This window comes from Alosa pseudoharengus, unplaced genomic scaffold (assembly GCF_046254945.1).
Source record: "Alosa pseudoharengus isolate Yale_2024_CS ecotype anadromous, Long Island Sound unplaced genomic scaffold, YU_APseudo_1.1 YU_APseudo_1.1_scf_24, whole genome shotgun sequence".
Classification (NCBI taxonomy): Eukaryota; Metazoa; Chordata; class Actinopteri; order Clupeiformes; family Clupeidae; genus Alosa; species Alosa pseudoharengus.
The window spans coordinates 11,720,956-11,736,281 of record NW_027468689.1 but is presented as its reverse complement, the minus strand read 5'-3'; the positions used below and the strand labels follow the sequence as shown (position 1 = coordinate 11,736,281).

At 39.8% G+C, this 15,326-nt stretch overlaps 1 protein-coding gene and 1 long non-coding RNA gene across 2 annotated transcripts in view; one reads left to right on the top strand and one right to left on the bottom strand.

The window, feature by feature from the left end:
- The window catches only part of spp1 (secreted phosphoprotein 1), a 4,583-nt gene extending 3,994 nt beyond the window's left edge, over positions 1-589 (top strand). Inside the window, exon 8 of the mRNA XM_076303148.1 lies at positions 1-589. This exon is cut by the window's left edge and continues 138 nt beyond it. Coding sequence (XP_076159263.1) covers positions 1-336 — 336 coding nt within the window. The 3' untranslated portion in view covers positions 337-589.
- A 10,904-nt stretch (positions 590-11,493) lies between these two features.
- Positions 11,494-13,218, bottom strand: LOC143142329 (uncharacterized). The gene is made up of 4 exons (XR_012990922.1): positions 13,179-13,218; positions 12,881-12,941; positions 12,380-12,424; positions 11,494-12,203 (listed from the first exon to the last, which is right to left on the bottom strand). It is a non-coding gene; the product is annotated as an uncharacterized LOC143142329 (long non-coding RNA).
- Positions 13,219-15,326: the final 2,108 nt, after the last annotated feature.

Genomic DNA, 15,326 nt, shown 5'->3' with positions numbered 1-15,326 from the left:
GCTTCCGCCGCCGAGGGCCCGGCCGTCTCCCAGAGCGAGAGCGACAGCCAGAGCGAGAGCGAGGAAGAGGCGGCGGCCGGGGCCGCGGGGGCCGAGGGGACGAGCGCGAGCGCCGACAGCGACGGCACCAGCGAGAGCGAGAGCGCCAGCGCCAGCCAGGAGGAGGAGTCCGAAAGCAGCCAGAGCAGCGAGGAGAGCGCCGCCACCGCCACACCTGGGGCCGCCGACAGCGACGAGAGCGACGAGAGCAACGAGAGCCAGTCCGACTCGACCTCGGAAGAGCTGGGCCCAGAGCCCACCAGCGAAGCCCCCACCATCGTCATCACCGCCAAGTAAAACCAATCGCTGGTTCAATGTCCCCATGCTCGGCTGGCTGCGGTGATGAGTTTGCAAGGAAACTTCTGTGGTGTGCACAGCTAAACACCGTGAGGCCTGAGAGAACTGATAAGCTCAGCTAGGAGGCATAGTAGCGAACATTCAGAGACATTGTGGCCCTTTGAAGGTCTGTACTTGCAGCATTTGTAAAGAGCAATAAAATGTCCATGGGTGAGAAGCACAGGCATTTATTGTTCATTGCACATTTACCATATATGTTTACGTTAATATATATTTTTACTACTATGTATAATGGTATAATGTATCTAAATTTATTAATAAAAATGCTCTTTTTCAGTACCTTTTAGCTTGTTGCCTTTCCTTGACCCCTGTAAAAACCACCAAAAAAACTAATGCATTGTAAGACATTTATATGGCCTTCAAATATTTGTTGTTGGTAAAGGGCATTACAGTCTATTGCAGTTACTAGCCATTGACTGTAATGTCTAATTTGGTTCACGTGACGATTGTGAACCAATCATCACAATCGGGTGCCCAATTTGTTAAAAACCAACAAAAAAAAGTCATGCTCCTACATATGACAAAAACTTGACATTGTACATACAATCTGGGCCACGTCAGCAATGTTAGAGTCCATTCTCCGTATTGTAAGTCAGAGTGGCATCTACATGAGTTTGAAGCCAGTATTTTAAGGTAAAAGAATTACACTGTGTTGCTTTAACAAGAGAGACATTTCAGTTAATATTAAGGGCTGTATTTTGCACCCTGGCGCATGGTGTAAAACTCGTTTTCCACCCGGAGCAAAGTTAAATTCCTGATTTTGCACGTTTATTTTTTAAACAATGCACCCAGGGGTGTGGCAATTAACAACTTAGGGAGTGGCTTAGCGCATTGTCTAAAAATCGCTATTGTACACCTGGTCAGAAGTCTATGGCAAGTTGTTTATATGTTATTTTAAGAGCGCATTGTCAACAGTCATATTGGCGGGTGCACCTATCATCCATGAACGCACACCAGCGCACGTCCAAGCAAAACATTACAAATTGCACGATTACAATGGGAAACATAATTAGAATAAAGATATTACAAAATACTGTACATCTCATGATGAGTAGTTATTCACCATGATTTGCAAATTGGTAATGACGGTTAAAAGTGATTAGGGGAGAGCCTACTGGTTAGTGTTTCGGACTTGTAACCGGAGGGTTACCGGTTCGAACCCCGACCAGTAGGCACGGCTGAAGTGCCCTTGAGGAAGGCACCTAACCCCTCACTGCTCCCCGAGCGCCGCTGTTGTTGTTTCACTGCGCCGGGATTAGTGTGTGCTCCACCTCACTGTATGCTCACTGTGTGCTGAGTGTGTTTCACTAATTCACGGATTGGGATAAATGCAGAGACCAAATTTCCCCAAATATACTTATACTATACGTATGGAGCACAGCTGAAGACGCACTGTCACAAGATATAAGCAACTCCTCTGCAGGATAAATGTTTTTTATCATTTGAGCAATATTAGGGTAAGTGTTGCTTTTTCCAGCACATGTTTTCGATGGTAACCCATTGTCAGTCAATAGTGAAAGTAACTGCATATAACTGTCTTGTTGTTGACTGACACCATGGTGAAGTTAGTTTCACTTTGCCAATGAGTTCAAATAATAGAGGAGTGCAAATGCGTGAAGGCTATGCTAGGTTTTAGTAAAGCATGGTTTAGTGGAATGACTATTCCATACGGTCTCGCAAGCAGCCTCCTTCAAATGCGCCATTGAATGTCAAATATAGGGGCCTATGTCTCATTTAGTTTTTGTCATAACAAATGAGGGTTATGATTAGTAGGTAATTATTAGGTAGGTTTAGGGTTACAGTGAAGCTACACCAGGCGCGTAACTGAAGCGTTCCGTTCGCATAGCGTCTGCTGCAACAATTAGCTGCCACTATAATCAATGGAGGTAGCTACACCAGACGTTACAGCGGCGCGTACATTCGAAAAAAATAGACCATTCATTTAAAATGAATTTTACGCATCGCGAACGGAACGCTTCAGTTACACGCCTGGTGTAGCTCATACCTTAGGGTTAGGGTTCATGTGTCATGACAGTGTCATGTGTTCATGACAGTGTCATGTCACCCTTATGTCGATACTGTCAAGTAAAGTGTTACCGCTTATGCTAATGCATAGCTTGTCACTGATTTCATGAAAATAAAGAGGAGGAGGGAAGCCCCGAGAAGAAAGTCCACATAAATGATTACTATAGACCTTACAAAAACTAAAGAGATGTATTTGCTGTATTGGCTACTACTGTATCTGTTGTAATGTATGCTAGCCTGAAGAGTCTATCCATCTCATTTAGATGCACAATTGCGACTGAGACCGCTCTGTGATAAGAGAAAAACATAGAAGGCTGCTTGCAAACACAGTTAGTCAAGTTAGGCAGGATTACCTTTGAATTTGGTTGTGCTGCTCTGTATATGAGAGTATAGGCCAGACATGTGGACTCGAGTCACATGACTTGGACTCGAGTCAGACTCGAGTCGTGATTTTAATGACTTCAGACTCGACTTGATAAAATTCGGCATGACTTGCGACTCGACTTGGACTTGAATACTATTCACTCGAGACTTGACTCGGACTTTGCCTCTTTGACTTGTAATGACTTGACATGTCTCGAGTCAAAAATAAATTTCCTGATCGTGGACCAGTCACCCCAGGGATTCACTTCTGTGACGAAAAAAACAAAACAGATAGTGGACACAAACAGGCAGAGCACAGTGATCAGTGCTTCTGTCAGCACCACACGCATCATGCACTGTGTGTAGGGCACCAAGAGACAGAGGAAGGACCAATATTAAAAATTTTTTAGCTTTACTGCCAACAAATTTGCATTCTTGTTAGACAACGTTTACAATGTCAAAATGCACCAACAGTATGTTACATAAAGATGATACTTTTCGGGTCCTCTCCATTAAGATCCATCTTGAACGTATGCTAGCCTACTCCATTTAATTGAGAAGGCGTTTCAGCGCGCACGAAAGGGAGAGAACAAGTGGCAGGTTCCAGCTGGCTTGTCATTGATGATGTTGATTGATATCTCCTTTTAAATATAAGAAACGTATAAAAGGAAATCATGAAGGAAACAAAGACGAGATTAGAGGAATTTGCGGATTTATCTGGTTCTCACTACTGTTACAAACTGTGAGAGCCAGGGCACTTTGACATAGGCTGCACTCACTGTGATTTGGAAAATGGACAAGGATATGAAGAGTTGTCTTTGCCTTTGTGTAATGGAACTGGTGAGTCTTGAAGTCTTCAATAATTCATTTACATGAAGCACATGATATTATGCTGATTGAAACGCATTCCACTTAGCTAGGTGGCTACTTGCTACCAGGCTCATAATTCACTTTTAATTGCAAACAGAAAATGTCTTTTCTTTTATTTCCAAAGGAATGAAAGCTGTTTGTGGCAACTTAATATCATGCTTATCATTGTTAATATTGTGCTATACATGTGGCACAAACAATGTTAGAGTTTGTGGACCAGCCTAGCTATATTTGAATGGAGCTGGTAAAAAAGGCATTAGGAGAACGTGTGGACAGTGGCACACATTGGATTTAAAGTGACAGTGCACCATTTACAAAAGAGTTAAACAGCATCACATGTGTAGTATTTAAGAAATTAATACTTTAAAACAAAATTACTGTCTGCCGCACCCCCACGGCTATGTACTCATCCTTACAGTGGACGCTGCAAAAAACAATATATATTTGCTGCAGTGCTGAGTGTCTTATAGCTATCCGTTTCGTACAGATTACTCAGGTATGCTCATGCGTATATTTCACAGGTATGCACATGCATATATTGTAAAAGCTATCAAGACAGAACCATTGAACATATTTTACAGAACCATTGAACATTTTTATTTCTATGCTCTTTTATGTTTTTTTATGATCGATATCTAATAATGGCATTATTAAGTGAAAAGTACCTGATGACTTGTTCAGGACTTGAAAAAGATTGGGACTTGGACTCGACTTGGCTTTGATGTGACTTGGACTTGGACTCGACTTGCCCTTCTCTGTATTTACTTGGGACTTGACTTGGACTTGACTGCTATGACTTGGGACTTACTTGTGACTTGCCAAACAGTGACTTGGTCCCACCTCTGGTATAGGCCCACTGTATAGCTCTCAAAGTAGGGTGAACAGATGTCCTCAGTTTCCGGGAACAGGCCCTGGTTTCTGTGACCTTTCCCCAGCTTGAGCTGTCCCTGGATATGTCCCCGGTTTTCACTGTGACTGACAGACCTGAAATTGGAATTAAAAAAAAAGAAGAAAGAAAACACTGAACCCTACACGCACAGGCTCAAGCCAGCCAGAGCAAGCATTCAGCTCAGAGCTGTTTTAGAATACCCATCTAGAATGCCCATATTTCTGGTATTTTGATTGGTGGAAAAGCAGTGATGTAGAGTCTTTGCCCTTTACAAGAGACAACTACAGTACTGGTTTCTTTCATCCATCCATTCAGCATTCATTCAGCCAGCTAGCTCTGATGCTCTATATATTTATAGAAATATAATTGGATAGGTTAACCAAAGGTGTTCTTGTGTTATTGTTTATCATCTATGTTATATATTATTTAATGTTTAACCTATGATCTTAATGATGTGCTAAAGTGTTAAAGCAGTCAGATACAGTTATTGCTAACATTAAGGCAACCTCAATGTTAACCTTAACCTAAACCATATATTTCTGAAAGCATAGGCTACCCTCAAGTTGTCATGCAACATGAACTGTGACTTGTTTCATCCACTTCCTTACTTTCTTTCCCATACATAATATATTGGAGATACGTAACTGGGGTGTATGGCTAATACACTTGGGCCAGCACCATTGAGGGAAAACTGATTCAATCATATATTTTCTGAAAGCATACAGCCTCAAGATGTGATAGGAGACGTGTTTACACATGTCTCACCCTCCTAATTATTTTGTTGCCCTCTGTTATTGCCCTGTGTACTATGAAGGGAAAACTGATTCAATCCTCCAAACCATATATTTTCTGAGAACTTTTGACAAGACTTGGGAAAGATTCTTGAAAGACTGTAGTCCTTTGGCGAATACCCCCCACTCAAGCTTTACTCAAAAGACTATAGTCTTTTAAAATCTTCCCCAAATCTTATGAAAATCGTATGGTGTAGGGAAGCCTTAATCTGGGTGAAGTTTCTGGCTGATACCTGTTTGTTACAGCTAATTTTCAAAGTTACGAATGTTAATCTCTTCCCTTGCAATTCAGGAGAACTATGATAAAATGCTTTATATATGGTAAGGGCAGTGTCCCCGTTTTAAGTTTACAAAGATAAAACATTTTCGAGATATTTACGCTTCTGAACTGAAAATTGTCTGGATTGTGTTTCAGAAATCTGGTCACCTTATTTTATACAGTGTAGCAAAACTCTCACCATCTTTTACTTGTATTATATTTCAACCTTTGTATCAGTAGCATTACTCAGAGTCAGAACACTCACCCTATCCCATTTAACACTGAGTTCTTATTGTTCACTAAATCATGCAAATCAGGAAGACCTCAAGCTAAACCAGGATCCCTAATGTGCAGTGGAATGGCAAGGGCTGTAATTACTCTGCTCTCAGATGCCAGTGTGTGATGTTTGCTCCTGTCGGGTACATTATGAAGGTCCAAAGACTCGCCAGCCCCATGAAAAGATCAGAATCCATGCTGGCCCCCCTGAAAAGGGAGTTGGGATCAGACCTCTGCTGTTATAAAATCCCAACAGACTGCTAATAATTTTGAGTAAAATTTAATACATTTGAGTTCAACCAACATTTACTTGCAATTTTGAAGGGATACATCAATGCTGCACCTGGCATGCTGTACCTGGCATCAATGCCAGTGCCCTGCTGTGTGTTACTATGTTCTCAGTAGGTGGAAATACCTCAATACTGCCCCCTTCTGGTTAGTTCCTCACAGGATTTACAACCTTGCATGCATGAATGCAACCTTGCATGGCATGATATTTTAGTGACACTGTTTTTAAAAATAAATTTACTTTTTGTACATAAATCCCTCCTCAGCTTTACTCGGAGGTACTGTCTTTTGCAGTTATAACCAGATCTTTACACACCTTAGCTAAGATATCAGTCAGTTAAATTATCTAACTTATTATTTCATAAGATGGCTTTATTATGCCTCTAATACTGCCTATAAAGATATGTATGTGTGTGTGTATAAATAAATATATATATAAATAAATCAAGTCAAACAAACAATTAATTTATCTAAAAGCGTGCAGAATAAATAACATGCAACATACAATTTACTGAGATCACAAACAGTAATATCTTCTAATATATCCTCAAATATGCTACAAAATGCAATATAGAGTAGAATCATCTGCGTACGTTTTTTTACTGTTTTATAACTTAATTGTCTCCTCGTTTTGTTGTTGTAATATCCAGAGTGACACAGCCTGTAGTATCCTTTGTCGTTGTTGGTGGCAGAGGAACCGTGGTGCCTGGCACAGTGGTGGTTGCAGCTGGTTCTGTGGTTACGAATTCTGTGGTGAGCGGTGATCTTGTGGACTTCACTATTTCTGTAGTCAGCGGTGATCTTGTGGTCTTCACTATTTCTGTAGTCAGCGGTGATCTTGTGGTCTTCACTGTTCCTATGGTGATTGGTGATCTTGTGGACGTCATGTCCTCCTCTGAGGAATCTGAGTCAGAATCTGAATCAGAGTCTGAATCAGAATCAGAATCTGAATTGGAATCTGAATCCGAGTTTGAACTGTCCTCAAAACTGGAATCCATGCTGCCCTCAGATGCGTCATGTCTGGGGTTGTAATGCCTCCCGTAAATGGCCTCGGTAGATTCAACTGATTCAGAGGATTCTTGACTGCGCAAACCAAACTATAAGAAAAGATACACAGCTTGGTCAGTGTTGTACCCATTACAATCCACCCTACAGTGATTATGAGTGACATCGGAAGATCTTATACTACAATAATTGAATGTTCAAGAGCATACTATCACAACACCATACGCTTTGTTGATCAAAGCACCATACTCTGAAGTCAAAGAATGTAAATGTTAAGTAAGTCAAAGAATTACAAATCTTACTGGTCTTGACAATGCTGCGGTCACAAACATCACAAAGAGAGTGATCCTCAAAATCGCCATTGTTCAGTTTCTAGTGCTGTGTTTCCTGAACCAAAAGAAAGAATGAACAAACCTGTGCTTAACACATGTCTGACATGCAGCAACAGTCAGATAATTTCATTACTAAGCAACAATGCTGGTTAGATATTAGTGTACACAACAATGGCATCTTATATTGGCATCTTATATGTGAGCAGGTATTTGAAGTTTAGATTTTGCATTACCTTCTTTGGGTCTTCGCTGCTGTCGTGGATGGACTAGTCTTTTAAAATCCTTTAACAACTGAGGATCCTCTTGCATGAGCCAGGGTTAATATACAGCATTAAGAGGTGATGAGTAACGCCATGGGTGGGTCTCTATGACCTTGGGTATTTTCCCACCTGATGCAAGTGAAGTCTGCTGCTAAATTACCATTGTTGTCTTTGGTAAACCACATCCTATCTATCCTAACCCAACTTGAGTCATGGAATAAAGCTGTTCAACATCCATTAGCAACAATTAAATACTTTCAGGGAAACAATAACAAAAAACATAGAATGTCACAGCGAACCATACTCTAAACTCAATCTTAGTTCATATTTGTATTTGCATTTTTTATGAATTTCCTTTTACATTGTATCAATAACCACAACAAAAATAACAGTTTTCCTTCTCCTGATAGAATCAAATAGGTAATTTCTTTACCGAGGTACCACAAAAGTATGGAAATAGCCGGGAATACACACACACACACACACACACACACACATACACACACGCACACACACACACACACACACACACACACACATACACACGCACACGCACACGCACACACACACACAGAAATACAGTAAACACACACACACACACACACACACACACACACACACACACACACACACACACACCATTACCCGCACATACACACTCACAAGCGAACAGACACACACACACACACATACAGAGAAGCACACATACAGTATACACAAAAACAAACACACACTATGCACACTCATTTACATACACAAAAGTTGCAAGCGTAGGGGCTGGAGTAGGAGATGGAGACAAATTGCGTGCTTTATTTTTGTGGAGAGAATGTCCAGGAGTGAGTGGCAGTAAAGCGGTACATAGTTACTGTAAGTATATTATGGTACGAATAGACAGATCTGAGATGGAGTTATTTTCCTTGGTGGTGCAAATACTGCATTGTAATTTGCAACAGAACAATATGTCGCTTTTGAGCTGTCTGTGTCTATATGGTATTGGTGAGCTGTTTGAATGGGTAAGTTGTGTGGCCGTTATAACTGTAAATACTGTCCCCCTCTAACCATTGGCAAATTCCTGAAAGCAGATGTGGTCACTCTAACAGAGTGTTAAAGACAAACCTAACATCTGGGCAGTCCATGGAAGGCATCTTGGAGTACATATTTGGCTGTGTTACCGCAACAAAGCTCTGGTGAGTACTGTGCCAATAGGCACATGTTTTTTGTTTTCTGTTCATTCAGGGGAACTACTTTGGGGCACATGCTCTGGCTGTTTTGGGGCACATATGTGACATGCTCTGGCTGTTTTGGGGCACATATGTGACATTCTCTGGCTGTGGTGGTGAAACAGGGGTACTCTCGGTCCTCCCTCAGCAGATCCACTCTAGCAATGGGCTATTGCTATTGCAACTCCACTCTGACGGCCATACATGATATATGTGGCATTGACTCTCAGCCAGGAAGGACAACAATATGTGAGTATGTTCTGAATAAATGGTAGAAAACAAAATGACAATGACATTTTTTTTATTTATCATTTGTTTTACCAGGAAGGTCCCACTGACATACAGTATATCTTCCTCCTGGGAGTCCTGATGTACAAGAGTACAATTTGGTGTCTGCTCCAGCACTTCAGTACTATATGCGAGACACATAAAACTGTTAGAGAAGTATATTTATTCAAAGGAAACTACTACCTTCGCAACTATGGCTGTGTCACAGTCTGACCGATATCTCAGGTGCTTTTCAAAAGCACAGTTAGCTGACCCATGCCAGGTGGTATTATGACAGTCGTGGGTTTCCAGGTAATCTATTGCCCCCACCTGGCCATGTCACAGAATCAGTGTCCGCTCAATAAAGGACTTTTTATCAGCAGAGTGCCTCGGGATCTAGCTTCATTCGCTTCAATTCAAACGGGGCTTGTTTGTATGCTCAGAGCTGATATGGTTTGTGGTCCCAGACCGCCCCACAGTCAAGACAATGAGTGCAGTACGGTTTCCATAGAAATGGGTGTGTGCTGATGATGTCAGGCATTCCAGTTGAGGCGTGAGGTTTGGTTTACGTCCCAAAACCCTACCCCTTTAATAAGACTTTTGTAATCATCTCATACTTAGCAGTAATGATATAAATCAAATAAAATATTTCACAATTTGATTGCCCAAGTATTACATAGAAATGCATTATCATTTTTATGGCATGACTATTGTCTTCAGCTTTGAAGTACATTGCGAAGCAAAAAATTGCATTTTAATCAAAAGGGAAATCATAGAAATTGCCCCAAATGTGCAAAGGTTAGCCTTTGTGTATAGTATAAATATTTTTTTTTACATTTCAAAATAAATGTCTATGGGAATAGCATTGCCATCAAGAGCCAACAATATGAATCATAAGGCAGCTACTACTCATAGTACAAGAGTTTGGCCCGCAACAGCAACAGAAAACGTTGATTATGCAAGTTTTATATGGCCACTATTTCATAGACACCTGATGTATCATTAGCTTGAGACGAAACTTGTCAGTGAGGAGTCAACCATTCTGGAATCTTTACAGGTTTCATGACGATGGCGCTAATATGATTGATCTCAGAAGACTGATTACCAGACGATCATAGATCTGGATCCAAGTGCCTCAGAGGGAATGATCTATTCTATGCCAAACCAGATAACTCTCAACAGGCATTAGGCAACATTTAACATTTACATTTAGTCATTTATCTGACACTTTTACATAAACGACTTACAAAACAGGCAACAATCAAGGAGCAGTGCAATTAGGAGTAGGACGTTAGTGCAGCAATAAGTCCAACTCACATATAATTGGAGGCATTACGATAGAATAGAATGACAGTTCAAGGGAAGGACACGATGGGGAAGGAGGTCATGCTATAGATTAATATTCAACTATCCATCCCCTGTAGGATCCTCTTCTCTTTGCATCACTCATGCACGTACAGTACACAGACTGACTGTCCCAGTTTCACTGTGGTCACAGCAGCTGAATAATAACACAGTTACACTGTATTTCTGCGGCTCAATCAATGTATTAATTATACCAGACCTCTGGAGAAGGATTACTTGTTTGAGTGCCTCAGTATAGACTTTCTCTCTGTCCTCAGCTGTCCTGTTCCTGGAGGGCGAGTCATTCCGGGTGCCGCTGGTTAGAACCTCACTACTCAGCCTTCCTCAGTGCTGTCAGCACAGCTGTAGGCCTGGTATATTTAGGATGGTGGTCAGAGCACTCTCTCTAATACAAGCCCAGTCGGTCGGAGACCACATGTTTGGACATGCTACATATATTTTTTGCTTGGCATTGAGGCTGGAGATCAGGGTTTGGTTCAAATATCAACATTATGTGGTCTATGTATGTGTTTCAGACTGTTTTCTGATTGGCTAATCTGAAATTTGAGAGGGTGAGTTGTGGAGAGGGTCATGGAGTCTGGACACTCAGGCTGTTGGTTCTGAGCATGTTTGGATAAACATCTATTCTGGATACCTGAAAAGATCTTTCTGCTTCTATCTTGCTCACTGAGTAAAGTGGAGAAGCCAAGTAGAAGCTTTTAAGACATCAACCAGTCTTGAGTCTTAGGAGTGATGTATACCAGCAATCCAAAGTGCAAGTGCTTGAGTTTTTTTTTTTTGAGAGGTCCCCAGAATTGGCAACTTGGTGTCCATCATTTAGAGTGTGAAGAATCAGGAATTTAATCCGATTTAGTGACTCAGCTGATTTAATCTCAAGGTAAAATGATAATTTATTATCTTCTCCCTTTGATAATAAATCTTTCTGAAGCATGACATTACGGATACAGATACATGTTTACCAATGTTTAGTAAAAATGCCACATTACTCCCCCAAATTCCCTAACTTCCTACTGCCACCCAGCTTGAGATTGTTTGTGTCACTCAAGTACTCAAGTTTGCGTTACTTAAAATACACAACACAGTATACTCACTGCTTTAAGGTGACCACAGTGAATAATTATCTAGCAATTAGAAAATAACCTATTTTTTGTCAAATGTTTTCAAGAAGTTTCTTTAATGTTTGATTAAGTAAACAATTTACACCAAAAACAAAATGCATGTCCCTTGCAATATCATTCATTTAACCTAATCTTGCAAACAGCTAACGATACAAAAATATAAATAATAAAAATGTGATCTCTCATAGTGCTGCTACAAAACAACAAACTGATCACATTCCCTGTCTCAGATAAACAGTGTAAGGGGTCATGTCTCTGTTCAGAGACGGGTACTGGGTGTAAATGGGTGGTGTGTACCCTAGTGGTAAGTAGACCCGTGGTGAGAAGGACCGGTAGAGGTTGAAGACCGGGGTCATCGAGCCAGAGGGATACGTATAGTAGAAATTATCCAGTCTCGGGAAGATTGGGTAGGTGTATGTGTGGGAGGTGATATTTCTTCGAGATTGTTGCGCCAAAGGTTGTCCAGGAAATGTCATAGGCTATAAACAGACCATGCAAAAGATATTTTCAAAATATTGCCATATACATTCTTTTGTTGTGGGATATTTTTTTCAGACAAACCATGAAAGCAAATATTTCATAAGGCATGATAGGCTACTTCTGGTTTCACAGTAATGCTGAAATCATAGCAACATGCACAACTTGAGATGCTCACTTGAGCCTGGATCTGTTCCACTCCGCCTGGAGCTCTTAGATCAAGCTGAAATGATACACATATGAGAATGATGCTGCTGAAATGATACACATATGAGAATGATGCTGCTGAAATGATACACATATGATATCAGCAGCATCCTTCTCATATGTGTACCATGTCAGCAGCATCATCCTCATATCATATGTGTATCATATGATGCTGCTGAAATGATACACATATGAGAATGATGCTGCTGAAATGGTACACATATGAGAATTATGCTGCTGAAATGATACACATATGAGAATGATGCTGCTGAAATGGTACACATATGAGAATGATGCTGCTGAAATGATACACATATGAGAATGATGCTGCTGAAATGGTACACATATGAGAATGATGCTGCTAAAATCATACACATGAGGATGCTGCTGCTGAAACATCTTATTCAGCTACATGCTCGCACTCAATGAAAGAAATAGTGAGCTATGAGCAGAAGCTTGCTCATCTACTTACTGGAGCAGAGAGACTCAAACATATGAGACTCATTATTCCAATGAAAGCCTTCATCATGGTGCTGTTGAGAAAACATCATCATTATCATCATACTCAGAATTAGCCTCATCATCTCATGACTGCTGAATGAAAACATATATGAAGTACAGTATATAGTGCTTAAAGACAAAAAATGTGTAATTATAGATAGAATATATTATTAATATAGGCTAATATAATACAATTTATATTATATAGTTTATATATTAATATAATACAATATAGTATATAATATTAATTATGTAACAAAGAAACTTACAGCAAAAGTATATTCCGAGCCGAACAAAAACGTGTCAGTGACAGGACTGTGGATTATGTATATAAAGGATCAGTCTGTCTCTAGTCAACCAATCAAAAAAGGTCTTTCTCATTTCTCTTGAAACCTATTTGGTAGGCCACAGATGAAAGAATGAGTGTGCTGTTGTGCCACACTGAAACAATTTAAGGATTAATGATTCATTATTGTTAATAAATATACACTATCTAATGGTAAGAGTAAATGCTTTGTGGTGAGAGGATTTAAAAAGTATGCAGAATAGGATGTTGTAGAGCATAAATAACATTGATTTAAAATGGTTTTCATTGAGGTTCCAAACTTTGTGGCGAGCATAATGAAAATCGCTCGCAATCACCCACAATATTTCCCACTCCAGAATATGCACTTTAGTGCATAAATATCCAAATAAAACAAGCAGAGAACAAGTCCTTAACCAACAGAAATGTTTTCTTCTGCGTTAATTCCCTGAGTTAATTGTGAAGCCTCATCATGCCTGTGGTTGGGATATGGAAGGCAACCCGGAGCAGGTGAAAACACACACACACACACACACACACACAGGTGAGGTTCTCTCCAGGCCACTGTCTAGACCTGATATGACAAAATGCTGATCCAGTCTTTGTGGGCAATCAAAATGAACCTTTTCAAAACCCCCAAAGACATGGCAACAAATATCACTGGCTATAATGTTATTTCAGTTAAGAAGTTAGGAGTTAAGAGATGGGACAAAACACGTCCAACAATTGTACATGTAAACACCTGTTGTATATCAATCATATCTCTGTAGATACGAACATCTTAAATATACATGCATTTTAATGTATCATTACATTTTGGCAAAATTTTCTTTTTCCAGTGTTGCATCATGTTTTGTCTTATGTCTCAAGAAGAAATGTATGTTATGTAAACTATTTCAAGATTTCAGATTTCAAAACCACATACAAAAATAAAAATGCCTTAGTTGACACTTCAGCAGGTGGTAATGAAGGTTAACAAGGCTTTGCTTCTTTATATCATAGCCTTTAATTTTAATCCTAGAGATTTATAATTCAACATGTGTGTGTGTGTGTGTGTGGGGGGGCTTCGATTCCTCTATTGATTTAGCAGGGATCAGAAGAGGCACCTACAGTACCTACAGTACAACAACCCCATTTCCATTGACTTCCGTCAACATACCGGTGTGACTACTAGCTGGCTAATTTTTCTACAGTAGGCCTAGGCATAGTGAATGACGATGAACATAACGGATTTTGTAAGAGACGAAGAGGATGACTTCTCAGACAATCAGGGAGCAGTGCTTTGCCTGAATGAAAACATAGTTCCAAATATGCTAACAAAATGACATTTGACATTGTTGTGTGTACAAATTGTAACTATATATTACTTTAATGCCATCTGAGGCCCCGGAGATCATGCCCATCACATAATGTTTTTCAGCCCTGTTTTTTACAAAGATTATGGTGGATCTTCTGAATAATTGAATGATATATGTACTGTAGATGATTAAATCCCCAAATTCTTTCCAGATTCACAATAAGGAGGAGTATTCTTATATTATTGCATTATTTGCCCACACAGAGCTTTCACAGAGTAATGAATACCGGTACTTTTTCTTTATTACTTTCATGAAATACTGAAATTTGTCAGTTTCAATATTTGACATGTTATCTATGTCATTTCTGCAACTAAATATGGGTTTATGAAATGCAGATTGCAGATATCAATTATTTTAACATTACATCAACATTATATCAAACATTTCCTGTTTTCATTTACACAACATCCCTGTGAAACTGGGTGTCAATAATGAAAAAAGATCAATGTAATCTCAACAGCACATTAAAATTCAAAAGAAAAAAAGCTATTCTGAATTTACAGCCTAAGATATTTTTTGTTTTGAGTTTTGCAATACTGACTTGGGCAAGGCCTCTCACCTCCAATCATGTTATGCTATTCACCAAAAGTGAAATATATCATATTGCAACATAGTAAACCACAGCTACTTGACTGTTGGGCTAAAATATTTACGGTAGGCACATACAAAATGGCTGTGGTATTTTTTAATTTTGTTTTGTTTTTCAAGCAGCAGTCATTAGAGGCGTAATGTTTACATCAGCTGGCTTGGCAAAT